Source organism: Lepidochelys olivacea (assembly GCF_965140295.1).
Source record: "Lepidochelys olivacea isolate rLepOli2 genome assembly, chromosome: 23".
Classification (NCBI taxonomy): domain Eukaryota; kingdom Metazoa; phylum Chordata; order Testudines; family Cheloniidae; genus Lepidochelys; species Lepidochelys olivacea.
In genome coordinates this window covers 6728033-6755921 of record NC_140433.1, presented here as the reverse complement: position 1 = coordinate 6755921, position 27889 = coordinate 6728033, and the positions used below count along the sequence as shown (strand labels likewise).

Sequence of the window (27889 nt, the reverse complement as noted above, 5' to 3'; positions counted from 1 at the left end):
GTAACTGTTGTTCCCTGTACCCCTCCCTATCTTGGGTATCCCTTTTGCCATGATCTGGCCATGCGTCTTCCCTTTTCTTAACACCAGCTCCTACTCCCTGGCCCTGACTTTGCCCCCCGTCTCCCAGGCCTCCACCTGTTTGACACACCTGCATAGTAAGCTTGCCTCCCCTACACAAATTCTGCCCAACCCTCCCTTCTGATTTGCCCCTTTTCACAGCCCCATTTTCAGCAAGGAGCAGATTCTGCTGGCAGCAAGGGCTGAGGGAGGCCAGTGGCTTCAGCAGCTGCTATTGAGCCGGCTTCCCATCTGCAAACAATCCCAGATCAGTAGGAAGAAAACCTAGCCGAGGCTTTGCCAATAGACAGAAATGGATTTATACTCCAAACGCTCACATTGCATTTGGGATCCATTCAAATTCCCCTCCCAGATCTGTGACACTTTCATCTCCAGCCCTAAATTAGTATATTTTAAGACCAAAGAAATCAAAGTGTGCTTCCCAAGCACAGAGAGCTGAGAACGCTGCATCACATGACACTTGGGGAGGTGTAGAACGTGGAGAAGATAAACCCCAAGTAGCTCAGCAAGAAGGCAACACTGCTGGGGTGACGAGGAAGGTGGGAATCCCCATCATCTTCAGGTGTCCCAGCGGCTGAAAAAACACTTTTCCCCCTCCTTCTGCTCTTTATTACATTTAAATATATTTACATGAAAAAAAATGGTACACGAATAACTGCTCCTCAGCAGAACCCAGTGCAATGTGAGAAGACCTGAGAATGAGACAATCTGTCCGCAGTCAGGGAACTGGGTAACTAACAATCACTTTTCCCTAGAAAGAAGAGTATAAATGTGATGCTGCAAGTTTGTTTAGACTAGGAAAAGTGATGGAGGTTATGTCAAGTCACCAAGAAACATAGTGGATTAGCCCAGTGACTGTATGTGGACTATATTTTTATTGCAATAGTTGTGTTTTACATCAGAATAGCTAACGCTAGCTAGCTCACTCCATGGAAAATCGTAATGGGGACAAAGCCCAGGTAGATTTAACCTCAGTGTAGCTAGTTGAGGTCACCCCTGTTTTCCCAACCTGGAGCTGATGGATATTCCTGTTGGAGGGGGACACATTGCCATGACCTAGGAGTTGATAAAAAGGACCATGGGATTCACCTTAACGAAGGGTGAGCTGCCAAAGGGAAAAGAGGGCAATTCAATGGAGGAAGTTGAGAGACCACGGTGATACAAATGCTGCAAACAGCCTTCATGTTCACAATGTGGGAATCAGCAAAAGTACAAAAAGGTGAAAAAAACCCTTTTCTCTGTCTTAGACAATTTTAAAAAGAACAGTACTTGTGGCACCTTAGAGGCTAACAAATTTATTAGAGCATAAGCTTTCGTGAGCTACAGCTCACTTCATCAGATGCATCCACTGAATGCATCCGATGAAGTGAGCTGTAGCTCACGAAAGCTTATGCTCTAATAAATTTGTTGGTCTCTAAGGTGCCACAAGTCCTCCTTTTCTTTTTATGGATACAGACTAACAAGGCTGCTACTCTGAAATTAGAGGTTTCAGAGTAGCAGCCGTGTTAGTCTGTATCCGCAAAAAGAAAAGGAGGACTTGTGGCACCTTAGAGACTAACAAATTTATTTGAGCATAAGCTTTCGTGAGCTACAGCTCACTTCATCGGATGCATTCAGTGGATGCATCTGATGAAGTGAGCTGTAGCTCACGAAAGCTTATGCTCTAATAAATTTGTTAGTCTCTAAGGTGCCACAAGTCCTCCTTTTCTTTTTTCTGAAATTAGACAATTTTGTTATGGTGTTTCTCTCCATTGCAGCTTCTCTGCTGGTAAATAAGGGCTGAGCTCTGATGGACGCATTTCCCACACTCAGAGCATTCCTAGGGCCTCTCTCTTGTGTGGATCCTTTGATGTTTAATAAGGTGTGAGCTCTGACTGAAGGTTTTTCCACAGTCACAGCATACATAGGGTCTCTCTCCTGTGTGGATCCTCTGATGTGCAATAAGGTGTGAACTCAGAGTGAAGGTTTTCCCACACTCGCAGCACTCATAGGGTCTCTCCCCTGTGTGGATCCTCTGATGTTTAATAAGGTCTGAGCAGTAAATGAAGTTTTTCCCACAGTCACAGCATCTGTAAGGTCTTTCTCCTGTATGGATCCTTTGATGTGTAACAAGGGCTGAGCTCTGACTGAAGTTTGTCCCGCAGTCAGAGCATTCATAGGGCCTCTCTCCTGTGTGGATCCTCTGATGTGTAATAAGGGCAGAACTCTGGGTGAAGTTTTCCCCACACTTGCAGCACTCATAGGGTTTCTCCCCTGTGTGGATTCTGTGATGTTTAATAAGGTCTGACTGGGAACTGAAGTTTTTCCCACAGTCACAGCATCTGTAGGGTCTCTCTCCTGTATGGATCCTCTGATGTACAACGAGGGCTGAGCTATGATTGAAGGTTTTCCCACACTCACAGCATTCATAGGGTCTCTCCCCTGTATGGATTCTTTGATGTGTAATAAGGTTTGATCTCTCCTTGAAGCTTTTTCCGCACTGATGGCATTCATAGGGGCACTCTTCTGTGTGGATTCTCTGATGTGTAAGAAGGTGTGAGCGCTGAGTGAAGCTTTTCCGACACTGACAGCATGCATAGGGTCTCTCTCCAGTATGGATTCTCTTATGCCTAATAAGGTGTGAGTGGCTGTGGAAGTTTTTCCCACACTCAGAGCATGTGTTATTTCTCTCTCCCACAGGGATGCTCTGCTGGGCTTTGGTTTCCTTGAGCCCCTTCTGAGTTCCCTCATAATTAATAGATTTACCAACTTTCTCCCTTGACTGGTTTTCCTGCCACTTCTCTGACTTGTGCTGACACTCACAGGCTTTTCCCTGCTCATGATTCTGGGACACATTCCCTTTGGATCTGACCGCATGTGGTTGCATTTGCTCAGCCTCTTCCTGCTGAGGATTCTGCTCCTTCTTCTCACTCACCATCTTGCCACCTGCTGGGACAGAAGAAAAGAGACACCTCTGAAAAAGTGAAGGAAACATGGAGAACAAAAATAACAGCCAGAGAGATGGTGGAACATATTAGGGACTGCATTCCCACAAACTCTTCCCCACAGGGTAGCGAGGAGGGGATCAATTCTGTCTCCATATCCCACCCACACATTCCAGGGAAGAGGGGGAATGGAGGGAGCTATTGCCAGGGGTCAGTCAGGAAGGGTAGAGAGTCATGAGCAATATGTAGTGAGATGATATGATGCCTGCTAGGAACAATCCTGAACTTAGAGGGTTCACAAGGGCTTTGCAGGAAAGCCCAGCTGTTCCCTGCTGGCCCTGGCAGGTGTTCAGCTGGTTCTCCTCACTTTGGCAAGTGGCTCCCAGGATCTCTCTTTCCTCAGAGCCCTGGAGATCTAGAACCCACGGCTCTTCCCCTCGTTCCAGATGGGTGATCATATCAGGTTTGGAAGCTGCAAACCCTGCTCAATGGAAAGAGAAATGAATTCATGTGAATTCATGGGACATTTGTCACCAAAAAAAGTTCCATTATTTTAACCCCAGCCCATTTTAACGGAGTAAAATCCCAGGACACCCTACTTATGAGGGATTTAACTAACCCCACCTCCACTCACTGGAGGGGGGGGACAGGGGATGGGACGACACGACACACAGCCAGATATTCAGCATCAAAGGGGCTCCTGAAACCCAGAGAAGGTGACTCCGTTTCCCAGGAAGGGAAGACTCCAGCCAGAGGAGAAGTCCCCCTGGACCTACTTCTCACTGACACAGAGAGGCCCAGATGCACTGCAGGAGCGGGAAAGACACGAGGCCTGACACTTGAGCAGGGGCAGTCAGAGACATCAGGTAGGGGACAGAGGTGCAGTTAGCACTCTCACTTGCTACGACACCCATTCTCCAGTCCTCCCCACTGCCTTGCACCCAAGCAGCACCCACTCTTTTTCTCTTCTCCCCTCCCATTGAGCAGAGCCCTCCTCACTCCCAGGTCTCCCAAATGTTCTGCCCCCAACCATGTTCCACAACCCCCATTCCCCCGCACTGTCCCAAATGTTCCTTGCTCCTGACTCCCCAGGGCTCCTGCCAAACAAGCGTCCCTTCCCTTCCCTCCCTCCTGTTGCTGGTGCATCCACTCCTTGGCACCTACTCTCCCCGTACTCCATCCAGCACCAACCCTTCCAGCTCCTTGAGCTCCATTTCGTCCAGCCCTCCCCACATCCCAACTCCCTACAGCAGCTGCTCCATCGCATCCCCACCCCATCCCGCTGCCCCCAGCCCTCCCGACTCACAGGAGCTCTTTGCCCCAAACCTTCCCCTCCCTGGTTCTTCTATTATGCTAAGTTTCTAAGGAGTATCTTAGAAATATGAGTGGGTATGTATTACTGTGGGATTGGCTGTAACATCTTTGGGGACTTTTTGAATTTATGTGCTAGGCCCCTGGCTCCCAACCTTTCCAGACTACTGTACCCCTTTCAGGAGCCTGATTTGTCTTGTGTAGCCCAGGTTTCACCTCACTTAAAAACTACTTGCTTACAAAATCAGGCATAAAAATGCAAAGGGTCACAGCACACTATTTCTGAAAAATGGCTTACTTCTCATTTTTACCATATAATTCTAAAATACATCAACTGGAATATAAATATTGTACTCACATTTCAGTGTATAGTATATAGAGCAGTATAAACAAGTCATTGTCTGTATGAAATTTTAGTCTGTACTGACTTCGCTAGTGCTTTTTCTGTAGTCTGTTGTAAAACTAGGCAAATGTCTAGACGAGTTGATGTACCCCCTGGAAAACCTCTGTGTACCCCCAGGGGTCTGTGTATGCCTGGTTGAGAACCACTGTGCTAGGCAAGCAAAGTTAAGTGGGATTCCTAGGAAATACTTGCGGGGTGGGGAAAGCAACTTCTCACCTTCAGACTAAACCTTTTCAAGCTGTACCCTGAGGAGAAACCCATTGCCGGCTGAGCACCTGGTACATGAAGCCAAGTTCAGAGGCCCAAACTGGAGAAAAGGTGGCTCTCAGAGGCCTGGTGGTGCTTGTTCTGAGCTAAGAACTCTTATGTGACCACAGAAAAAAAACCTTTGAGGCATTTGAAGGTCTGTTCAAATGCCAGAACCTTTGATGGAGTTGGGTGAACTCTGGTAAGCTTATTGGCCTGTGTGCTAGTTCTTTTCTTGTTTTTAGTATGTTTTCTCTGTAATGCTTTACCTTAAGAATAAATGCTGGCTTGGAAAGGGCTGTGTGGTACCTTAACCGGGGGCAGTTACGCTGTTCATAGCCTCTGCGAAAGGAAGGCAAAGAAGGCCTGCTGAAGAAGTCTACTTTGCTGGGGAATTTACATTGTAGGCAGGGAGTTAAGCAGCCTGGAAGTACCCCAGTCTGGAGGGAGAGAGATGTGGGTCTCTGCCCAAGAAAGGTGATGGCAGGGGAGCCTGAGATTGGGTGTCCTTGCTGGACCATAAAGGGGGAATACAGGTGCAGTTATCCTGAATAGAGATGGGGAAGCACAAGGAACCAATGAGACAACATTGGTCATCATGAGAGGCAGCACCCCAGCACCCCAACAGTTCTCACGTGTTTGAAGGCTTCATGGAAAAGAGGAGTTGTACAGAGGGATAGGAAAGAGGATAATGAGGTAACTATGGATGTTTATGGAGTTCCTCCAAGGAGGAAGGGGCAACCTGGGAGAAAGCACAGAATCATAGAAATGTAGGGATGGAAGGAACCCCAAGAAATCATCAAGTCCAGCCCTCTGAGATGTGACAGGACCAATTCAACCTACACCATTTGGCACCGGTATTTGTCCAACCTGTTTTTAGAAATCTTCAGCGATGGGCAACCTGCAACCTCCCTTGTGTCAGAGAGAGAGAGCCTGGATCACTGGGCTTGGCGCCAAGATCTGAGACCTGAACCAGAGGCTGTGAACCAAAGTCAGGCCACGTAGTAAAGCAGATGCTTCCAAGTTCACTGTCCGATACATGCACTGGGCGACATTGTTGCTAGTGCACTAGGCACTAGATATTTACGTAAATATATTCCAGCTAGTACAGCTACATCCCAATCTAGTAAAAGAGGAGGTGGTTTGACAGAATAATGAATAGGGATGTTTTGTCCAAGATACTAGGAACAAAGGGAGGTAACAAAGCAGATGTCATGGAACATGTAAGATGGTATGTAAGTTGTTTATTCTCAGTCTATAAATGTAGGGGTACCTTGACTTAACCCTTTGTCCAGCCTTGAGAGCTGAGTCCTTGCCACTGGACACTCATGTGTTACTGTACCCATAGACGTTGATCCGAGAAGCTAATATTGTGTCTTGAGGGCAGTAGAACTGGTGGATCGCCTTCACCACCGAACCAAGTCTGTGGTCTTTCTGGGTAACATTTATCGAGATCTACTGCTTCCCTTCATCCACTAGGCCAGTAACCTTGTCAAAGAAGGAAATTAGGTTGGTTTGCTACAATTTGTTCTTGACAAATCTATGCTGGCTATAACTTACCACATTACTATCCTCTAGGTATTTACAAGTTGATTGTTTAATAATTTGTTCCAGTATCTTTCCAGGTACCAAAGTTAGGCTGCCTAATAGTTTATAATTCTCTGAGACCTTTTTGTTTCCCTTTTTAAAGAAGACAAGTGTTATGTTTGCCCTCACCCATCCTCCAGAAGTTCCCAGTGGTAACTGCTAAGGGTTCCATAATTGATTCAGCTTAAGTACCCTAGTGTGAATTTCTTCAGGCCCTGCCGACTTGAACCCATCAAACTTATCTAAGGCTATCTCTACACTGGCAACTGAACGACAAAACTTTTGTCTTTCAGAGGTGTTAAACACACATACCCACACGCTCCGAAAGACAAAAGTTTTGCCGATGACAAGCACAGTGAGAACAATGCTTTGTCGGGGGTTGAAGTTTTTTGTCGGCAGGGGAGCTGACAAACACAGCTACACTGTGTGACTTTTAGCAGTATGGCTGTAGCAACACCGCCGTGTCGCTAAAAGCTGCGTAGTGTAGACATAGCTTTAAGAATTCTTTAACCTGTTTGTTCCCTATTTTGGTTTTCATTCCTTCCCCCTTGTTGTTAGTATTAATTGTGTTGAGTATTTGGTCACCGTTAACCTTTCTAATAAAGACTGAAGTAAAATAAGCATTAAACACCTCAGCTTTCTTGATGTCATCAGTTATTAGCCCTTCTTCCCTGCAAAGTAGAGGACCTACACTTTCCTTCATCTCTCTCTTGCTCCCAAAGTTTTGAACAAATATCTTCTTATTGCCTTTTATGTCCCTTGCTAGGGTCCCCCCACAAATCCACTCTCCTCAGACGTTCTTGTTAAACCCTGGATTTGTGCTGGAAATGGCCCACCTTGATTATCATACACATTGTAAGGAGAGTGATCACTTTAGATCAGCTATTACCAACGGAAGAGTGGGTTTGTGGGGTGGGGGTGGGGAGAAAACCTGGATTTGTGCTGGAAATGGCCCAACTTGATTATCATACACATTGTAAGGAGAGTGATCACTTTAGATAAGCTATTACCAGCAGGAAAGTGGGGTGGGGGGAGAGAAAACCTTTTGTAGTGGTAAACACCCATTTTTTCATGGTTTGTGTGTATAAAAAGATCTTCTGTACTTTCCACAGTATGCATCTGATGAAGCGAGCTGTAGCTCACAAAAGCTTATGCTCAAATAAATTGGTTAGTCTCTAAGGTGCCAAGAGTACTCCTTTTCTTTTTGTGAATACAGACTAACACGGCTGTAACTCTGAAACCTATCACCCTATTATAATTTTCCATGTCCACAAAGGAGCATGTTTTAAGATTTCACAAGTGGGTGATGAAGGCTGGCACCACAGGCTAATCGGAGGAGGGAATTGACACCTCAGTACCAAATGGGAGATGATTTGCAAGGAAGGGATAGGCCATGAAGGGCTTTGACAGGGAAGATAAAAAGTTATGGTTTTACAAGGTCTTATATACAGTCTTTATACAGTCTCTGCCCCCATTATATCTACACTGCTTCAGGGAGCAAGCCAATCAGCCTGGCTTCACAGATGTTTGTTCGTGATGCTAATCTTAGCACGTTAAAAAAATCTGTGTAGACATTTCTTTGACACAGTGACTCAGGCTGAAGCTCAGGCTCTCAAGCCCCCCCTTGGCTTGAGTGACTGAGCTCCAGCCCAATCGACAACATCTACACAGTTACGTTTAGCCCACTGCTGCAAGTCTATGGACCCAGGCTGGGAGGCAGTGTAGACATACCTATAGTGTGCTACACCTTAAGCATAGCTTTGCACAAGGGTGATCCCCACAGCTCCACAACTCTGAGACAGACTCTTCTCCAGGAAGTGCAAATGATTTCAGACTCCTGCTAAACACTGTCCCTGTTGGGTGCTGCAACCACTAAGTATTTGCAGCAGTGCAATACAGGCTTTTCAGAACAAGATTAGACACTGATTAGGCAACTTGAATACAGCATTTGAAGATCCATAGGTTAGTCTGGTAAAACAAAACTGAACTCGAAGTTCATTTGCAAGAGTCACCTGCCCGGCTTTCCCAAAGCCTCCTCTATTTCATCTTTCTCTCTGTCTCCCTCTCTTGGTCTTTTTGCCCTGGCCAGCAGCAAGCTTTTTGTCTGTTTGTAACCTAGTCCTAAATTGCAATTCCATTGTGTTTCCATGTTCTGCTTCCCTTGGGTCACAGTCATTACAAGTTAATATCTAGTCTTGGGTCTTCCACTCTCTCTCCAAGGTGCTCCATTCATATGTGGACAATTATTGATAGTGTATCCATGCCAATATAAAAAAGCCCATGTTACTTCAACAGCCACTGTTTCCCTGTCCCATGAGAGGAATAAACCCATTCACACCCAGTGGGTAAAAAGGCGAAGTGGGAGGAGAAGCTGGCATATTTTTCATTAAAAAAAATACTAATTGAATCCTCACATTCTCCAGAGGGAGACAAGGATGTAGCAAAGGGATAGGATAAAGAATCATAAAATCTTGGTCTTGTAGGGGTAGAAAGCATCTCAAGCAGTCATTTAGTCCACCCTTCAGCCCTAAAGCAGGAACAAGTATACCTAGACCATCCCTGAGAGATGTTTATTTTACCTATTCTCAAAAAGAACTAATTACAAATTACAGGGACTACCTCGCTTGGTAACCCTGTGAATCCCCCTCAGACGTTGGGAAGGGAATGAGGAGAGTTCTCCTAAGGCTCCACTGGAGGAGAGATTAGAGAGGTAGGAGGAGAGTCAGGAGAGGCTAACTGAAGATCAGCTTTCAAGAACAGGACCATGGTCAGTGGCTGACAGGTAGAGGAGGATGAGGATGGAGTACTGGCTCTGAGATTTGCCTAGCTAACATTTATTAGAGACCTTGGCAAAAGCAGTCTCAGTGGGAGTGCCCCAAATCTCTCTCTCTCTCCCTGAAACCTTCCCTCCCCAGCCCCACAGGACCCTCCCTGCTCCCTAGAGCAGCCACCCCCCAATCCCTTCCCCCTCCCATGCTTCGATCCCCAGCGTTTCCCACTCCCATGTCCAATGGATCTTCTACCCAACCTTCCTCTAGAACAGCACCACTGCTGGGCCCTCCACCCCCTTTGCCCCGTTCCCACTCTCCACTCTCCCACTCGCACCGTTCCCAGAAGTGCCTCCCCCTGACTCCCTCCATCCGCCTCCTTCCACTGTACCCGACCATCCCTGATTCCCTCTCGTTACAATGTGCGGCTCTCAGCCCTCCCTGCCTTGTGGCACCTCAGCACCATCCTCCCCCCCCATCATCTTCTCTTCTCCCACTGTTCTCTGCTTTCACTTGACTCAAGGACTCCTCTGAAAGAACCTCACACAGTCTCCTGTCTACAGAGGGAAGCACCTGCCTGTAACACCAGGGCCGGCTCTAGGTTTTTTGCCGCCCCAAGCTCAGGTGGGGCGGAGGCTCGCAGGCAGTGCTGGAAGCGGAGGGAGTGATGTTACCTTCTCTCAGTGCCTGCAGGGGCTGTCCCCCCCCCCCCGCCCGGCCGCGCAGAGAAGCCCAGAGATAAGGGGTGGCCCAAGGCAGCGCAGCAGCAACCAGTGCGCAGATGAGGGGGGTGCAGCCCCGTCTTCCCGGCAGGACTCGCCCTCTCCTCCCCAGGGAGCGGCTGGGCCCTGGCTTGCTTTGCTGGTGCCGAGAGCCGGGCCTGTGTAACACCTGCCACGAATGTGCAAGTGTTCCCAGCAGAGTTAAGGTTAAGGCTCAGCATTACTTTCTGGTTAAAGGTCAGCTATTCTAATCTTTCTGAAATTTACATTCTTACTCATATTGTCTTGAAACACACTGCTCATCATTGGGGGGCAGGGCAGGGCGAGTGGTCCAAAGATGGGGTTATTTGATCAAGCAGTACCTGAGATACAGCCCCCATAAAAGCAGCTTTTTTACAAAAATCACTTTGCTCTTATAAACACCTCCTTGCAGACTTTAGGCTCAAACCACAGTTCGAACGGTCCCCTGACTAATCGCAGTCACTTGGCATTTATCTCAGCTGGTCCCTGGCCCCCACTGCCTCTTTGGGGAAGCAGCACTGAAAACGTTCAATATTGTAGAGTTTGAAACTTAAGATTGGCACAAGCCAAACTGACGAGTCAAAGAGATTGAAACGCACGTGTGCAGCAAGACTGAGGCTCTGAACAGCCAGAGCAATCGGCTCTCACACTAATGCGTGCGCTCAAGAGGACATGCTGTGGCCACTGAACCCGAACTCCACCAGTGCATTTGAATCGGAGCCCCGTCACTGACAGCTTTCAGAGAAATGCGTGTGGTGGATTTTTCTGACATTCTGCAGGAGTTTCTCTTAGAAATGTTGTCTTGATACCAAGATTTCTGGGTTAAGAGCAATATCCTTAAGGTGCTCTAAAATCCACATGGAGATTTTGGCCAGGTGACCACATACAAGTTTCACTATCCCACCCCTATCCAACATAGTTTTGCTGGCAGCTAGTGGCAGTTATCAGTGGCAAAAAAGTCCATTAAAAACTCAAGGAAATTAAATATCCATAAAGTAGATAAATGCAGAGTTCAGGTTGCCCAGTTACTGCCCCATGCCCTTCCACCATGTTGATGGTAGCTAAATTTAAAACCTCTGAAAACCAGGAACTGAAGAACTGAACTCCACGCCACCCCTGCAATGCAACCTTAACTCTGCCCATACCCCCTAACCCTGGAGCTTAGGTCAGTAAGGGTGATGCATAGGTTAACAAACTACCAAGTGACAGATTTTCCATCTCCTGAAGCCTTCATGCCCTTCTGGAAGATGTTTTAGTCAAACACAAGATATTAAGCTCAACACAACAGTAAGTGGATAAAATTCCATGGCCTGTACAACACAGGAGATCAGACTAGATGACCTAATTGTCCTTCCTGGCCTTAAAATGTATTAATTTATAATCGATATGAGGAAGGACGAAGAGAACATGCCAGTTTCTTGTGTTGTGTTCTACATTTTTGGATACCAGCATTTCTCTGCATGTACTCCAGCTGTGTGCACTGGGTCAGCTGTATGTCAATGGAATGGTGGTAGGATGAGCTGAAGCAGCTTGGCACATCGGCGACTGTGATATAAAGACAGGTGCATGTGAACCTTGACGGAACAGGTGTGCCTCGTTTAAGTGCTGAATACTGTGTAGGTTGTGTCAGTAAGGTGCACGTGGATGTGTCCTTGCCATGGAGTTTGTCAGCAGTCTGGTGGCATACATGCTAGAGGTCTCCAGGGCCTTGTGAGAGGTAAGTGAAGGCGATGACTTAGCAGAAATCCTCAGGGCCAGGGTAAAGGGGTGGTAACATTTTAGAAGTCTGAGCTGGTCTGTGTGCAGTAGGCTCAGTATTTGGGTGCAGCCCACGTGTATGAAGCTTCTGTTTGCTATGCCAGACCTAAACCCAAGTTTTGGCTTAGCAGAGAGAAGGCATTAGATTTTGTGCTATACTGCTCCTGTGCTCTGTTCCCAGAGTGCTCTGTAGCAGAGGAGGGTACAGTGCACACACATATGTCACTGGCCTGTCCAGGTGTTGCTGAACCAGGGCAGAGTTAAGGTTGTATTGTCGGTGTTGTGAACTTTAAATCTTAATTTCCCCTCCTAAGAACCGAGGGGTCAGGAATCCTTACCCAGCGAGGTCACATTCTCATAGTTTTCCTGCATGACGTGTCTGTAGAGGGTTCTCTGCGCGGGGTCCAGCAGAACCCGCTCTTCCCTGGTGACATACACAGCCACCTCCTCGAAGGTCACTGGCCCCTGAAAGAGCAAGAGCCCCCTACTCAGTGCCTGCTGCCTAGTGACAACCCCCCTGTTCATGGGAGAGGAGGGCCAACCAGATGGCAGCTCAGGGAAGCAGACAAACAACACCCACCCCGCCCTGCCAGCCAGGAGGCATCAGGGTGAGGAGAGACAGAGAGAGCCCCTCTTCTGAACAGTAGATAGAGACAACAGGAGTCTTCACATTCATCACACAAATCCTAGCCTGCGGCTAATAGAGGAGATGGGGATCCAGCACGGCCCAGGAACAGCCCCCGGTAGGAATCCCAACACCCTCCCCATTGCCAGCAGCTAGATGGGAGGGGATGGGGCATCTCCCCAATCATCGTTGGTGGGTGTTTCCTTCTTATTTCATACAAGACTCTGGCCGGTAGGTTCAGGCTCCAGCACCTGGAGTCTGGTCACTTTTCCCAGCTCAGTCTGGGCTCCCGGCCAGGGAGGTTAGCCCCCAGCCGCTCCCCTGCCGTTCCCCCTCCCCCGCAGTCTCAGCTCGCCGCATGGGCAGTGCTCTGGGCAGCACGGCAGCATGGCTGGCTCCAGCCAAGCGGCGCGGCTGCCAGTCCGGCTGCTCTGAGCGGCATGGTAAAGGTGCAGGGAGCGAGGGGGTTGGATAAGGGGCAGGGACTCCTGGGGGGCAGTCAGGGGACAGGAAGCAGGGAGGGTTGGATGGGGCGGAGGAGGTCAGGGGATGGGGAACAGGGATTGGATAGGCCTGGGAGTCCTGGGGGGCCTGTCAGGGGGCGGGGGTGTGGATGAGGTCAGGGCAGTCAGGGGACAGGGAGCAGGTGGGGTTGAATAGGGGATGGGGTTGCGGGGGGGGGCAGTTAGGGGTTCTGGGAGGGGGTGGTGAGGGGACGGGGGGGTTGGATGGGTCAGGGGTTCTGAGGGGAGCAGTAAGGGGGCAGGAAGTGGGAGGGGGCGGGGGCCAGGCTGTTTGGGGCGGCACAGTCTTCCCTACCTGGCCCTCCATACAGTTTAGCAACCCCAATGTGGCCCTCGGGCCAAAAAGTTTGCCCACCCCTGATCTCGGGCCCAAGTAAACAAATCCCTTTGTTACATCCTGTCCCCCTCCCCTTCTCCCCACTGTATATTTCCTCCACCTCCCACCTCCAGACCAACCATCCAGAAGCCCCCATCTCCTATATATTTACTGCCCCCCTCCTTCTAACAGGAACCCACCAGCAACTCCCCATAATCCCTACCTGAACTGCCTCTGCTGCAGCCATTTCCCTTCCCTGTCCCAGAGAAGGATGGGATGATCTGGAGCAAAACACGGATGTCACACTGCAGCCTGTGAAGGAAAGAAGGGCAAGTGGAGAGATTTCAGAACAGGTTTTAGTAATTTCACATTACAATTCCCTGCAGCCTCTTTCCCTGCAGACTGATGGTCTAGACGCCCTCGTGCAAATAAGAGAAATAGTCAAAACATAGTTAACTTCCCAGACATGTGCTGGAAAAATTATCCAACCACAGAGTCCCACATGTTCTTGGAATGTTTGTTTCAGAAGATGGAAGAAGCAATCGGGCGGCAGCCATTTTACACTTCGTTCTTACTCACAGAGGGGGATTGGTTATGAAACAGAAGGTGGAAAGCAATTTGGGTGAAAGTGATCATGAAACGATAGATTTCATGACTCTGAAGAAAGGAAGGAATGAGAGCAGTAAAATAAGGACAATGGAACTGGAATAAACAGACTTCAATGTTGCAATAGTAATCCTGCTTAGTGGGAGAGGAACCGCAGGGTCAGACTTTTGGCGTATGTGCTTGGCTGAGGAGCTTGTGCTTGGTGAAGCTACCTTCTGTGGGATTATGACTGAACACCTCTAAGTCACAATCCCCCCTAAACGTAATGATACGGCAGCACCGATAGCCTCCCTCCCTCTCCTCTCGGTGAGGAGAGCCATTCATGTCGGGACCGGAGTGCGGACAGAAGGGAGCTGCCTCTCACCCGTTGCACACTGCATGTTCCTGTAGAACCTGGTGCTAAATCATTCGTAGACGACTTGATGGGTCAGGGTTTTGTGCGTAGCAGGGCAACTACCTCGCTGCGATCTATTGAAAGTCAGCCTTTGACACAAGACTTTGTAAAAAACAAAACAAAAAAAAACAACCCCAAACTCAGAGAAATGGTCAGTAGAGGCCCATTAAAATAAAATCTAAGGCAGGGGAGGGCAAACTACGGCCCACGGGCTGGATCCGGCCCATCAGGGCTTTCAATCCAGCCCATGGGATTGCCAGCCCTGTGGCGCAGTGAGGCTAAGGCAGGCTCCCTGCCTGCCCTGGCCCCGTGCTGCTCCCAGAAGCGGCTGGCACCACGTCCCTGCAGCCCCTGGGGAAGGGGGACAGAGGGCTCCGCGCACTGCCCTTGCCTGCAGGCACCACCCCCTGCAGCTCCCATTGGCCAGGAATGGGGAACCGCGGCCAATGGGAGTTTCAGGGGTAGTACCCACAGGCAAGGGCAGCGTGCGGCGGAGCTGCTGGCCCCACCGACGGACATGCTGGCCACTTCCAAGAGCTGGTAACAGCTGACATCAGGAAGACTAAGGTATTTAATCCCATTTTGCTTCAATATTCACACACAAAAAAGTTTGATTGCGACGAGATACTTAAAACAGTAATTACTAACAATGTGGGGGAAGGAGCAGAAACCCACAATATGGAAAGAACAGATTCAAGAATATTTAGCTAAGTTAGATTCATTAAAGTCATCAGGGCCTGATGAATTTTGTCCTAGGATAGTTGTGAAATTAGCTGAAATGCTTTCAGAAACATTAGCAATAATCTTTGAGAACTTCTGGAGTATGCTGAGGTCCCAAAAGACAGGTAAATATAGTACCTATCGTTTAAAAGGGGGACAAAGACCACTTGCCGCATGAAAGATCAGTCAAGTCTTACTTCAATACCTGGAAAGATACTGGAACCAATTATTAAACCATTAATTTGTAAGCACCTAGAGAACAGTAAGATGAGAAGTAATAACCAGCATGAGAGGAGGAAAGTTGATCATTTAACCCTCTGCAGCAGCCAGAATGGAAAATGACTCAAAGCAACAATTCCTTCCAGCACAGGAGAAGTGGCTGCAACTAAAAAACAGGGGAAATATCCCCAAACCGAAGAGGATTTCTACATGGAAAAAGGCAAAATCTGAGAGCTGAGACCAATGTTCAGTAATTAAAGAGAAAAGTGTGGAAATCTGAAGAATTTTAGATCAATTTTTACAAACTAGAGCAGTGATTTTCAAACTGTGGGTCATGACCCAGTACTGGGTCGCAGAGCTCTGGTCAGCACTGCCGACTGGGCCATTAAAAGTCCCATCAGCAGTGCTGCCCGGCTAAGCCAGGTTAGTTCCTACCAGGTCCAGCTCCTAGGTGGGGGGGCCAGGGGGCTCCGCATGCTGCCCCTGCCCTGAGCACCGGCTCTGCACTCCCATTGGCCAGTTCCCAGCCAATGGGAGCTGGGGGAAGGGGGCTGTGCCTGTGGGCGAGAGCCATGAGGAGCCGGACCTGCTGCTGGCCACTTCCAGGGCGCAGTGCGGTCCGCAGTGCCAGGACAGGCAGGAAGTATGCCTCTGCACCCCAGCTGCACCACTGACCAGGAGCTGCCAGAGGTAAGCCCTTGCCCCAACCCCACGTCTCAATCCCCTGCCCCAGCGCTGAGCCCCCCCAAACCCGGACCCCCCTCCTGCACCCTAAACTCCTCATCCCCAGCCCCACCCCAGAGCCTGCACCCCAGCCCAGAGAGCTGACCCCCTCCCACACCCTGAACCCCTCATTCCCAGCCCCACCCTACAGCCCTCACCCCTGCACCCCAACCCTCTGCCCCAGCCCTGAGCGCTGCCCATACCCCAAACCCCTCATCCCCAGCTCGGTTGTGTCACTGGCATCAACAATTTTCTTCAACTGGGTTACCAGAAAAAAAGTTTGAAAAACTGATCTAGACTAGTGGTTTTAAAACTTGTATTGGTGACCCCTTTCACATAGCAAGCCTCTGAGTGTGACCCCCCCCTTATAAATTAAAAATGTGGGGGGATTAAATGTAATTTAGTGGGGATTGGGGCTGTCAGCCCCATGGAGCTGACAGCTTGCGACCCCCATGTAACTACCTTGCGACCCCCTGAGGGGTCTGTCACAGAGTCCCTGGGCGATGCTCTGGAACTGCTCCCCATGAAGCCAGTCAGGACTCTGGGGAAGTCTCCTCTCTGTGAGCAGGACACACAGCTCACACGGCTTCCACCTTCCTGGGTCTGACCTCGGAGCATTCAGCATCCTCTGCCCCTCCGTGCGCTTCCCACAGCGAGTCCGCCCAGGCAGGGTCCTGGGGAAGCCAGAGGGTCCTGCCCCCCAACTCTGCAGTCAGACGTGACTCTCAGACAGCCAGTAAAACAGAAGGTTTATTAGACGACAGGAACATGGTCTAACACAGAGCTTGTAGGTGCAGAAAACAGGACCCCTCAGCTGGGTCCATTTTGGGGGGCAGTGAGCCAGACAACCACATCTGCTCTTCACTCCACGTCCCAGCCAGCCCCAAACTGAAAACTCCCTCCAGCCCCTCCTCCCCTGGGCTTTGTCCCTTTCCCGGGCCAGGAGGTCACCTGATTCCTTTGTTCTCCAACCCTTTAGCTCTCACCTTGCAGGGGGGAAGGGCCCAGGCCATCAGTTGCCAGGAAACAGGGTGTTGGCCATTCTCTCTGTCCAGACCCCCACAGTGTCCAGGTCTCCCAGCTCCCCCTGCCTCCCAAGGGAATACACATAGGGGTCTCCTTCCTGCCAGGCGTGATTACAAGGAGCTGGAGGTATCACCCTTCTGTCACTTGAGGAAGACAGCAAGCCTTGGGAACATGTATCGGCGGGCTCCAGTATTACAGTGCCTGTATACTTTGGTAAGGAGAAGACTGAGATTAAGCCAGACAAGGCTGCAAAATGATGATTATAACAAAATAAAAAACCCTAAGCGTGTTGAGATCCCATTGAAATTTGCACACGACTCAAAGTCGGATGTAACCATTACCCCGCTGATGCTGTTCCTGCCCTCCCCTCGGCACGCCCGGAATGCTCTGGACTGAGTTGGGATAACCAGTTCCAGTGCAGACTTTGACTGGGATCAGGGTCTCCATTGTGCCACATGTTGCAGAAACCGCCATCAAAACGAAGGCCACAGTTTTCACTTGCACTGTAAAATGCTAACTGAGACGAGGGCCTTCTTTGCGCCAGGCACTATAGAGACCCTAACCGACACTGGGGACCCCATTGTGCCAGGGCCAGCCAATAATGGGATGTGGATTGTTGGATCATAGTAAAGAAGTTCTGTATTAAAATCACAAATGAGTTTGATTCCCCATAGTTTAAATTCCAGGGTATTACTAATTAAGAGGTCTCTTGGGTGTTGGTACTGTTTCTCTCCCTCTGTGTGTGAAACCTGCAAGCTGCTAATTGTGTTAGTACATTCTAAGACAGAGTCTGTTCTCAAAGCAATTCTTTGTAACAACAACTACTCACACAGAGAGAGACTCAAAGCGATACTCTGTAACAACAGAAACAGCACCCAGAGACTCCCCGCCCTTTTGTTGTATTCATCTCGCTTCGTTAACAATTGTGATTAAAATAGAGATAGAGGATGTATGTGGATGGATGCTTGGTGTGGATAATAAATAAAATGATCAGGGAGGTGCCAGCCTAAGAATCCAGTGTCCATCGGCTGAAGAAGGCGTCAAGTGGAAATAACCAGAGGACCCCCGGAGGGCAGACTGGAATCCACCCAACAGCCTCAAGGATGGGAGAACCGAAGAACAAGATAACATCTGGCAGCACGGAGCCGTCAGGAATGTGCTGTCTGCTGATTGATTCAGCAACAGCATGAAGAAGCAATTCCCATAGACTGGCATAGGAAGAAATTCCTATAAAAATGGACTCTAGAAAGTGAGAACTTTGGGGTCTGATTCTGCAAACCAACTTCCAGCAGCATCAGATGACCATCTGACAAGGCCCTGCTCCCTCCTCATGTCCAGGCCACCTGGCCAGTGCCTTGGCATGAGCAACTCTAAGGCTGGTAACTATGATAACAACCTTGCAGAACCTGTGTGTGTGTGAGTGTGTGTGTGTATATGAATGAATATGTGAATAAATATGAAATTGAATGGAATGTTATAGCTATAACTAACTGCTTACTATGATTCTTTCTGTATTCACAATAAATGTGGTATTTTGCCTTTTCCCCTTTAAGTAGATCCTGCTGGTTTTTACTTTATTGGTGTAACATTTTGGTGGAGAATTGTGAAAGGGGGAATACTGGTAAAATACCTCAGTTATTGTAAATATTGGTGTGCACACCGCCAGCTCTATTGAGCTAGGCATTTCTATTGGGTTAACCAGACCTGCTGGCCTCCAGGAAGGTAGCAGGGGGAAAACGCATAGATTAAGCTACGATTACTAAACCTAAGTCCTATTGCTCACTGAGGTAGCAGGGGCAGCAAGAAGGCCTAAGGGCCAGGCTAAGCTACTCGCTGGAATAAGGAGTAGCACGGCAGATGGCTAGCTTTGCTCTTTCCCTTACGTCCTTCACTTCTTTGGATGAAGCTGTGTGTCTGGCACAAATGTACGGCATATCTGAGGTTCCAGCAGCTAGTGACAAAGCTAAATTCTCATTGCCATCAGCCGGAGGTTATTCTGGGCTGCCAGGGCTGCAGGTTTTGGTCCAGGGTCAATCCAGGGGATACAGCTGTTGCACACCTAAATTGGTGAATCCTGCAGCTCATCATTAAACTGCGCTGCCATATTCTGCAAGGTGGCCTCAGGGGCAGAAAATCTGGCAGACCAGAAACCCTGCAGTAGAGAAGGAAAAATCCTCAACAGTCACCACCTACAGGAGCAGGAAACGCTGGGTTTGGTTTTAAACTTCTCACACTCGTCAACCCTTGAGTCACCCCTGTAGCTCTCCTCTCCAATTTATCACAAAACACAAATAAGCGCACAAGCCACCAACCAAACTGGATCAGGTTGTCCTGTCTGATCAAACCATCTATTGCCACCCAAGGCTTAATTTAAAGCCGATTGTTCCATTCACCCAAGAGTTCAACTTTAACCGCGGTTCTTTTTTTTCTAGTTCCAATCAAGTCCTGTGCAACATGTTCATTTTTAACTGATCACTTATTTCTTTCACAATGGCAGCTTGGAAAAGTTGTCAGATCTAAGCCTTTCCTTCCTAATCAATATGAAGAAAAAAAAATCAGAGAAAGAAAATTCCCTGAGGCACATCTTCTGTCCTGCACAACGGAATAGGGAAATACCGATTCCTCACTCTTCCTCATGGTGAGTAACAATCTGTTTGTCCTTGGGATCCTGTCACAGGCACAAGGGTTGAGGATGCAAATGACATATCAAGGCTACATTGGTTTGTACAGTCTTTTGCTCCTTCATTAGCGATCAGGACGCATGAATTACAAACAACCCAGTTTTGACTTTCACCTCATAGGCTATTTCCAGGCTGGCAATTAGAAGTGTCTGTCCTATGGCAGGTCCCACTGTATTCTCCCCTGTCTATGAACTCGTCTTCAGTTTATAGGCCACTGAACCAAGTGAGGGGGAAGGTTCCCAGAGCTCCAGCTCCAGCCCAAACTTGAACGTCTACACTGCAGTTAAACAGCCCCTTACCCTGAGCCCCACAAGCCCGAGTCAGCTGGCTTAGGCCAGCCACTGGTCTGCAACTGCAATCTAGACATACACTTCGTGTCAAAGTAACAGCTTTCCCATCAGGGAATTGTCGAGGACTCGAACCCCAGATGGGCACAGTTCGTTGTCTGACCGGAGAGAGACAGGCAACACCAGGCAACGATCCGAACTCAAAGCTCTTTACTGAAGAGTGCACACGACAATAGAGAGCATCCCGTCTCCAAGCCAGCCTCTGAGTAAAACTCGTGGGTTTTTATAGACAGTCCCGTCGGGTCACAGATTTATTCATAAAGCAGCCCACCCCTCCATGTTAGTTAAAATCCTCTTTCTCTAGTATGCATGCACTTCTACCCCCTTATTGTAGATAACTTTTAGCAAATCGTAATGCTTCACTAACTTTCTTATCGGTATGGGTGTCAACCAGAAGACAAGGAGTTAAAAACAGACATAACTCAAGAACAGGGAGTGGAAAACAGTGCCTCCGTATCTCAACAAACTGTTCCCAGAACTTCTGGTACAAAAATGCAGGCCTCCCCTTTTTTCTTACTCCCTGCAACTTAAACAAGTATTCTTTCATTCTACTTATCTCATTCAGGAACTTTCCCAGCAACCTTTATTTGCCTGACTTTGGTTCGGTTGGCATAACTGCTTCATATTTAATTTTTCTCACCTAACAGAATCAAGCTCCAGTCTCCCATGCGACAGGTGGGAATAGTCACTATGCACATGAAGTAGGAACCGATAGCTACCCCTACCGATAGCTAACCCTGCACAGGGACCGAAGGGAACAGCTTGAGACCCTGAGCAGCTGCTCAGAGACCTGTGGCTGTCAGGAGATCCAGCTAGGTGGGGGTTGTTTGGGTCCTGCCTGAGGCAGGGTTCAACTTGGAGAAGGGGCAGAGTAGGGGAGTCTGTCTCTGATTTACAGGGGGCTTTGTCAGCAGGAAGGCTGTAGGACATTATTTGGGGAGTCAGTGGGGTCTGAGCTGGAGGAGTAGCAGAGGGGGGCATGGTAGAGGTTTTGTCACTTGGTAAAAATGAAACTGCAAAACCTCTCCCTGTGCTCCAGAAAAAGCCTCTCATTTATCCCGGAACCCCTCCCGCCAGGAAAATCTCCACCCCTGCCCCGGCACTCCGAGACCCCCCCACTCCCTTGCAGAGTTTTAACTCTCCTTACTTTTCCTTGGCCTTGTGTAAACCTTTTCCCAATCAAAATGATGAGGGACATTTAAAATGAGAAAAAGAAGCCTTCACCCATAATTTAGGTCTGAATTTTGCTACTGAAATTTCAAGGCAATAATACTCAGCCTGCTATTAGCCAGAATGCAAACCTAGACCTCCCATCCTGTACCTAAAATTTCTACTACTGAACCACCAATGCTCTAGCTATTCTCGTGAGACATTTCCAGCAGCCCAGTGCTGCTGTTATTCCAGGGGAACAATTCTTGACTTCAGGAAACATTTTTCTTAGCCTGGTTCTGTGCATCACTGGTTTCTCTAACAAAGGGCAGGGCAGGGCTATATGATCCAGAAATCCTCCTGGAAAACAAGCTACATCCAGAGAATCCTTTCCCTTTCCCAGGTTGGGGGGGTGGGGGGACCTTTAAAAGTGCTTTCTGTGTTATTGCATAGGGCTAAGTAAATAGAACAAACCCCAAACTCCCCCTGGGCTTTGGGAGCCGGGTTAGCTGTTTGAATTCCGTATTTCAGATGATTTCAAGTCTGCGCATTGTGGTTCTTTACCAGTTTAGCCATGGGATTTTTACTCACACACAGCTATGATGGCTGAGTGATTAAGCCGATAGACTTAAAATCCAGTGGGGTTTCCCTGGGCAGGTTTGAGTTGTGCTCATAATGAGTGCAGTGTTTTAAACCCAGTTTCTAACCAGGGTAATAAATCTATATGAACCCGTGAGACACTCTCAATTCACTCTCCATCCCAAGTAAACCCTGCTCAGCACCGGCCCTATAGATGCCTGGGGTCCTGCCTCACACTGTGTCCCAGAAGTCTTGGGCAAAACGCCCCACAGGGGCAAACATTCTGGGCTCCCGAAGCTTCTACCACCTGCCTAGCAGCCCTGGCTCAGCCCAGACCCTGGCTCCTCTCCATAGAGTGAAAGGAGCTGAGGCAGTGCAGGAGGCTTCCCTAGGGCCACAGGCCTGAAGCTTTGGGAGAGAGAGATTCTCTGAGACATCAGAGTGCTGTAAACCATGCGGGCACCCCCTAAATCAGGGGCCTATTCCAGCCCTGAGACTGAGCTGCCGGGATCCCTCCCAGAGAGCTGGGTGCCCCAGATTCAGGGCTGGCCTTGGTGCCCTGGGCGAACCTGTGTTTCGGTGCCCCTGACCCCATGGGCATGGTGCCCCACCCCCTAACCTGGCACTGTGCCCTCTTCGCCTCTAACCCCTGCACCCCCCTCCTGTGGCCACATGGGGAAACTGACCTGGATGCCTTGAACAGCTGGCACGGCTGCTCACTCCTCCCTTGAACACCTGCTCCTCCATGCCCACCCTAGGGAGCTGGAGGGGGGGGATGAGGAGCAACATCAGGGCTCCCCGCAACCAGGCCACTTTCCCCACCTGGGCTGCGTAAGGGGCAGGCAGGGCAGGAGAGCAGTAGCTGCTGATGCTCGCCTCACAGCCCAGCCCAGGTGGGGAAAAGTGACCTGGATGCACAGAGTGCTCGGTGTTGCTCCTCACTCCCACCCTCACTCCCAGCCCCCTGGGGGGGGCATGGAGGAACATGGGGGGGGCATGGAGGAACATGGATGGAACTGTGCATCACCACTCCCCCCCATGTTCCTCTGCCAGGAGGAAGCAAGGAGAAATCTTGGTGCCCCCCATGTGGCGCTCCCCTGGCAGCTGGGAATGGCTTGATACGCTACACGGGCAGGGCGCACCTCTCCACTGCCACACGGCACCTCCTTGACCACGGCGCTGCTCCCTAAGGCCGGCCCTACCCAGATTACAGCCTGGAAACAGGCATGTGAAACTACCTCCTCTTCTCCCTGCATCACAGCTAGGGGTGGCATGACCTCTCCATGCCTGTGGGCATCATGCCATAGCACTGCGCAGGCATTCATGGCATCAGCACGTCTACCAGCAGCACTGTGCCAGCCGCAAAGCCCCCAGAAGGGCCAGGCTGGGCTGTTTACACTATCACGGCAGTTGGGCAGCCTGTCCAGTTGCAGCCGGGAAACCAGCCTTTGCTACCAGGCAGCTCAAGGCCGGTCTCCATTCTCGGTCCAGCCCAAGGTGCTGTTTCTAACAACACTGGGATTGTTACAAGTGAATCCAATCCCAGTTCATCAGCTCTAGGAACTGGTTTACACTTACGTGTGGCTCTCAGAGAGACAAACAAACCTCTCTGTGGACTGGAGAGGGTCAGGTTCCATCCCTTGACACCATCAATGGGAAGACTAGGAGAACCTGTTGCTTTTCATTGCTGATGAGCGCCATCGTGTGGCCATTTTGTGTCACTGCCTTTTATTAAAAATGGCTTTTTTCATAGAAACATTATTTTCCTCACAGAGCCACAGGAGCAGATTAATCTGCAAAGGGAAGGTGATGCTGAGGCAGTTCTGGAGGGAGAAGGGAACATTTTCAGCATTACTAAATTAATGGGTTGTGCCTTCTATACACACACAGAGAATAATCTTAATTATGGGAGCTACCAACACACTTCACAGAACGAAATAAACTCCGCTATGTGCAAGCAGAAGGGTGAACGTAACTAATTCTAAACACATGTTCTGGGCAACGCATGACAAAGTCACCGCATTGAACAAACTACTTGATATACTGAATGTCCTACATAATGTTTGAAAGGAGTTAAGAAAGATGTGATTGAAAATTAACGTGCTGCGCCTTTTACACACACACACAAACACAGAACATGTGACAGAACAAACTGAATTATTTGAGCTTCCAATATTTCTGCTTTTTCACATCATTTTCGTTATGAAGGTCATTTACATGTTCTTATTTTCTCAGGCCTAAAGATGGGGTAGGAGTAAACTGGAATTGAGGAAATAGAGCAGGGAGGAATTAGACTCATTATCTCTTCGTTGACAACAACCAAACAAAAAACAAACATTGTGAACACAGAGTTGAGGTTTCCCAGTGGTGTCTCTCATCCTTCCAGAACATCAAGTTAAGCAAAACTCAAACTCTGGGAAAGCAGTGAATACAGTATGAAGTAACCCCGTCCCCACTCCCCCGTAACCTTAAATCTGACCACTTGGAGTAATTCCCTGATAGCGCATCTGAAAACAAACAAAAGTTTGGATATAAATTATGGCTACTTTTGCAATATATCTTTAGTAAAAGATCATACCTGCCCCCATCAAGAACAGCTGATTTTATGCTCACTACTTTCAAGTTTCTATGATGCTGGTGTCTGGGGCTGGCATTTACTATTTATTTTTATCCCAGCATAGTTAAAGACCAAACTGTTGCATAAACCTCCTTTATTCCAAGTGCTATGAACAGCCCACTCCCACACCCACTTCAAGAGGGTGGGTGTTTTCCTGGCCCACAGGGAATTTAAAGTAACTTGCCCAAGTCCTTAGGAGAAAACCAAGGGAAATACAAACCCAGCCATTCCTACTCCAATGTTCAGTGTGACCAGAACGTGAGACTTGTGAAGTACATCTTTGTAATTAGCTCTCTGGTACTATATTAATCCTGCAATTAGTTAGCTGCAGATGTAACCAGCTCTACATCTGTTAAAGTTACAGAAACTCTGCAGCCAGTCCTGCAATAGGAGAAGCACATTAACTTTAAACAGCTGCTCTTTCAATGCATCCAAAAGTTACAAAAAACAATGCTCTATGTTAAAGTTGCCTTTTACTCGAACACAATTTATATTGTGTGCATAAAAGATGACAAGGTCTGAAGGTGTAACAGGCCGTTTTGAAAAGCTTTGCTATTTTAGTTTTTAAACAGGCGACTGCCCACCTCCAGTGGAGTTTTCTGCCATGTACGATGATAACTTACTCACCAAAAGTAATACAGACTTGTCCATTCATCCCCATATTCAGGCTGTGACCAGGAAGTTAGCATGAGGCAGAGTCTTGTGAAATTATTGACGTAGGAAAGAATTAAAACTGGGATTAATCCAAGATGAGATTCAGACACAGCCCATGCTGCAGCTGGTGAAGTGACAGGGACACACTCTCTGTACTGTGAGCTCCACAGTAACTGCAGAAGTAGATCCAAGAGAGCAAGCTCATGTAGGAGCTACGGGCAGCTGCCCTTTCAGGGCATCACTCACCTGGCAGGTGTTTTACACAGCACTTCCCCTCTATAAGGGGACTCCCCTGCCCCCAGCAACTTACTCCCCAGAGGGCTGTTTGTCCTGAGAGACCTGCCTTTCTCTGGGATGTCTATGGTAAAAGAGCCACTGAGGGAGGAGTTTTTCCAATAGAAATCTCTTTACTTCTTTCTCACTGCGCTGGTGTAGCCCTGGCTGCTCTGGCTTGGGGGCTGGTTTTAGCCTTGCTTTCAGGTGGGATCTTGAAAAACTTCTGGGGCTCGGAAGCTTTGATCTTTTTGGGGGGCTTTTCTCTGCCGGTTTGGTGCTTGCTCCAGCTACCTATTACTTAGTGCTGTTCCTGGTCCTGGTGGCCTTTCCGGGGCTCCTGGCAGCTCTGGCCAGCTTCTTGGTGCCAAGTTTCCTGTTCAGAGCCACAGGCTTGTTCTTGTGCTTTGTCCTGGGAGTCCAGCTGCTTCCGGCTGAGTGTGAGCCAAGGTGTCCATGACCTTGGCCTGCATCAAGCTTTCGCTCAGAACGCTCCTGAGCCCCAACTGAATGTGGTGCTTATTCTTCTGCACAGCTCAGCCCACGGAGAACAAGGATGGGCAAATGCACATTCACATCGTACCTTTCGTTCATTCAGGACAACAGATTTGATTTCAGCTGATGGACAGGATTGCTAGGTTTTTACATGTTTACACTGGAAATGATTGTGGTGTTTAAATTCATTTCAAGCACCATCATGCAGCAGAACTCCTAAGCAGACTGAAACAGGAGGATGAAACCGTGTGGCATGAATAAAAACCCAAAGGGGGCAGCTGGGAACCACAGCATCCATAGTCTGGCAACACTCTGCCATTGACCTGGACCTTCTTTGGCAATGGCAGGTGGGAGACTGTGATCTTAAGGACAATGAAGGAGAGACCTGCTTCCAGGAGTTCCTGTTCCAATCTGAGACCATGCATGGTTTTGAAACGTTTCTAATACATTGTGTAGGTGTGTGTCAACACCACAGCTTGCACAATCCCCACCCCCACTCTCTCACACCAGAGCACAATGACATTTCTGGGACCACACCCTCCTCCCCAACTGTGACCCCCCCCTTTTGCAGTTTAAGTAACTGATAAAAACCCCTCCCCCATCCTGCCCCTGCTACTGCCCCAGCTGTGCTCCGACACCCCCATCTGCTGACAAAGCTCCCTGGGAGTCCTGAGAGACAGACAGACAGACACACACACACATCCCCCCCCCCATCTGGCCTTTCTCTCAGCTGCAAAACCCCTACAGATCCCAGAGCAACCTCCCTCCCCGCAGGGTCCCCTTTCAGCCACAGGCCCTTTGAGGAACTGCCCTGGCTGATTCCCTCATGGTCTGTGCCAGGACGACCTCCCACTTCTTCCTCATTGGGGTAGCAGTGAGTATCCCTTCCTATCACCTTGGAGACCTGCATTCAATTCCCTGATGAGGAAGCTGCAATTCTGACACACACAAAACTTTGATGCTAACTCAGATCTTCCTACTGATCAGCCCTGAACCAGGTCTCAGGGCAGCAAATGAGTCCAGTGTCTCGGAATGAAATCACAGTAGCCCGTGCTCCCAGCTCTTTTCTCTTACGGGGACATGGTACAACCAAAGTCTGTCACTGTTCAGCGTGTGGGGCATCTCCGTTTCCTTTGCTACTCATGGTGACGAATTTCTCCATTTACAGAATTGCCAACCCCCAAATGTTCCAAAATCATCAGTCAGGCTCTCCAAAATCATGAGACTGGCTTTTAAATCATGAGATTTACATAAAAATAACAGCTTTGGGGTTCTTTTTATTTGCCTTCTGCTTGTTGAGCCTGTAGGGTGCATTCGGATCATAGTTTGAAGTTTTCTCCACAGGCACGAGGGCTAGAAACTTACTTTTACTTTAAGAATGAAGGCTGAAATTATCACATCTTCACTTGACTCCAGGAGCTGAGGTTTTAAGGGAAACAATAATTATCATGAGAGTTGTCAATATGGCCTTTATAAAACGTCTTGCTGGAAGGGGAAAAGGCAAGAGAATAGGTGTTTTCTCTCTATTTATTTCCTCTCAATTTTCTGTTCCTTTTTCTCTTCCAGGGTCATTCCTTCCATTTCAGATTGTCCAGTGACCCCATCCCCACTTAGGGGCAGACGGATCCCATCAACCCAGGTTGAATCCGAGGGGTGAATTGCTGGCAGCGAGGAGATCTGGCAGCTCTTCTGGGACTGCAGATGAGAAATAGCGTGCTGTTCTCTAGATTCTCTCCCAAGGGGCTCTGGGGAGCAGGGTGGGCACATGTGCTGCATTCTGTCCAATAGTCCCCTTTGATCCCAGCCCAGGGACATCTCCAACTACCCATTATCCTCATGCTTCCTTTAGCAGCAGCAAATAAGGGATGTTTCCCATTGCCCAGGAGACCCCAGCTTGGGATTAAAGGCATCTCTGGGTTTTTCCTCTCTCCCTTCCTGGGAATCAAGTTCATGTGTTTACCTCACCCCACACTTCCTTTATGTCTGAATTAATATCTCATTTCTGAGTATCAAGAAAAGAATCAAATGTCATTTTAGTTAATAGAATATAGAATATTAGGGTTGGAAGAGACCTCAGGAGGTCATCTAGTCCAACCCCCAGCTCAAAGCAGGACCAATCCCCA

General features: G+C 48.8%; 1 protein-coding gene across 5 annotated transcripts; it reads right to left on the bottom strand.

Moving 5' to 3' along the window:
* Window positions 1-1760: 1760 nt before the first annotated feature.
* Window positions 1761-26246, bottom strand: LOC311511510 (uncharacterized protein). Of its 5 annotated transcripts, XM_084612172.1 has the most exons (5): window positions 14254-14300; window positions 13507-13595; window positions 12157-12283; window positions 3370-3483; window positions 1761-3003 (listed from the first exon to the last, which is right to left on the bottom strand). In XM_084612172.1, the coding sequence occupies exons 1-5, from the start codon at window positions 14267-14269 to the stop codon at window positions 1898-1900; spliced, it is 1452 nt and encodes a 483-aa protein (XP_084468298.1). In that variant the 5' UTR covers window positions 14270-14300; the 3' UTR covers window positions 1761-1897. The 5 variants fall into 5 exon arrangements, with proteins under 5 accessions (XP_084468298.1, XP_084468299.1, XP_084468300.1 ...); XM_084612173.1 differs by lacking the exons at window positions 3370-3483; window positions 14254-14300 and adding an exon at window positions 24972-26246 and having other exon boundaries at window positions 1761-3006; XM_084612174.1 differs by lacking the exons at window positions 3370-3483; window positions 14254-14300 and adding an exon at window positions 24972-26246.
* Window positions 26247-27889: the final 1643 nt, after the last annotated feature.

Excerpts from the sequence above, each read along its gene's own strand:
- LOC311511510 (XM_084612172.1), bottom strand. Across the intron at positions 3,484-12,156 it reads TGAGAATGTGACCTCGCTGG|GGTTTGCAGCTTCCAAACCT; the intron begins GTAAGGATTCCT and ends TCCATTGAGCAG. Across the intron at positions 3,004-3,369 it reads CCTGGGAGCCACTTGCCAAA|GTGGCAAGATGGTGAGTGAG; the intron begins GTGAGGAGAACC and ends CTGTCCCAGCAG.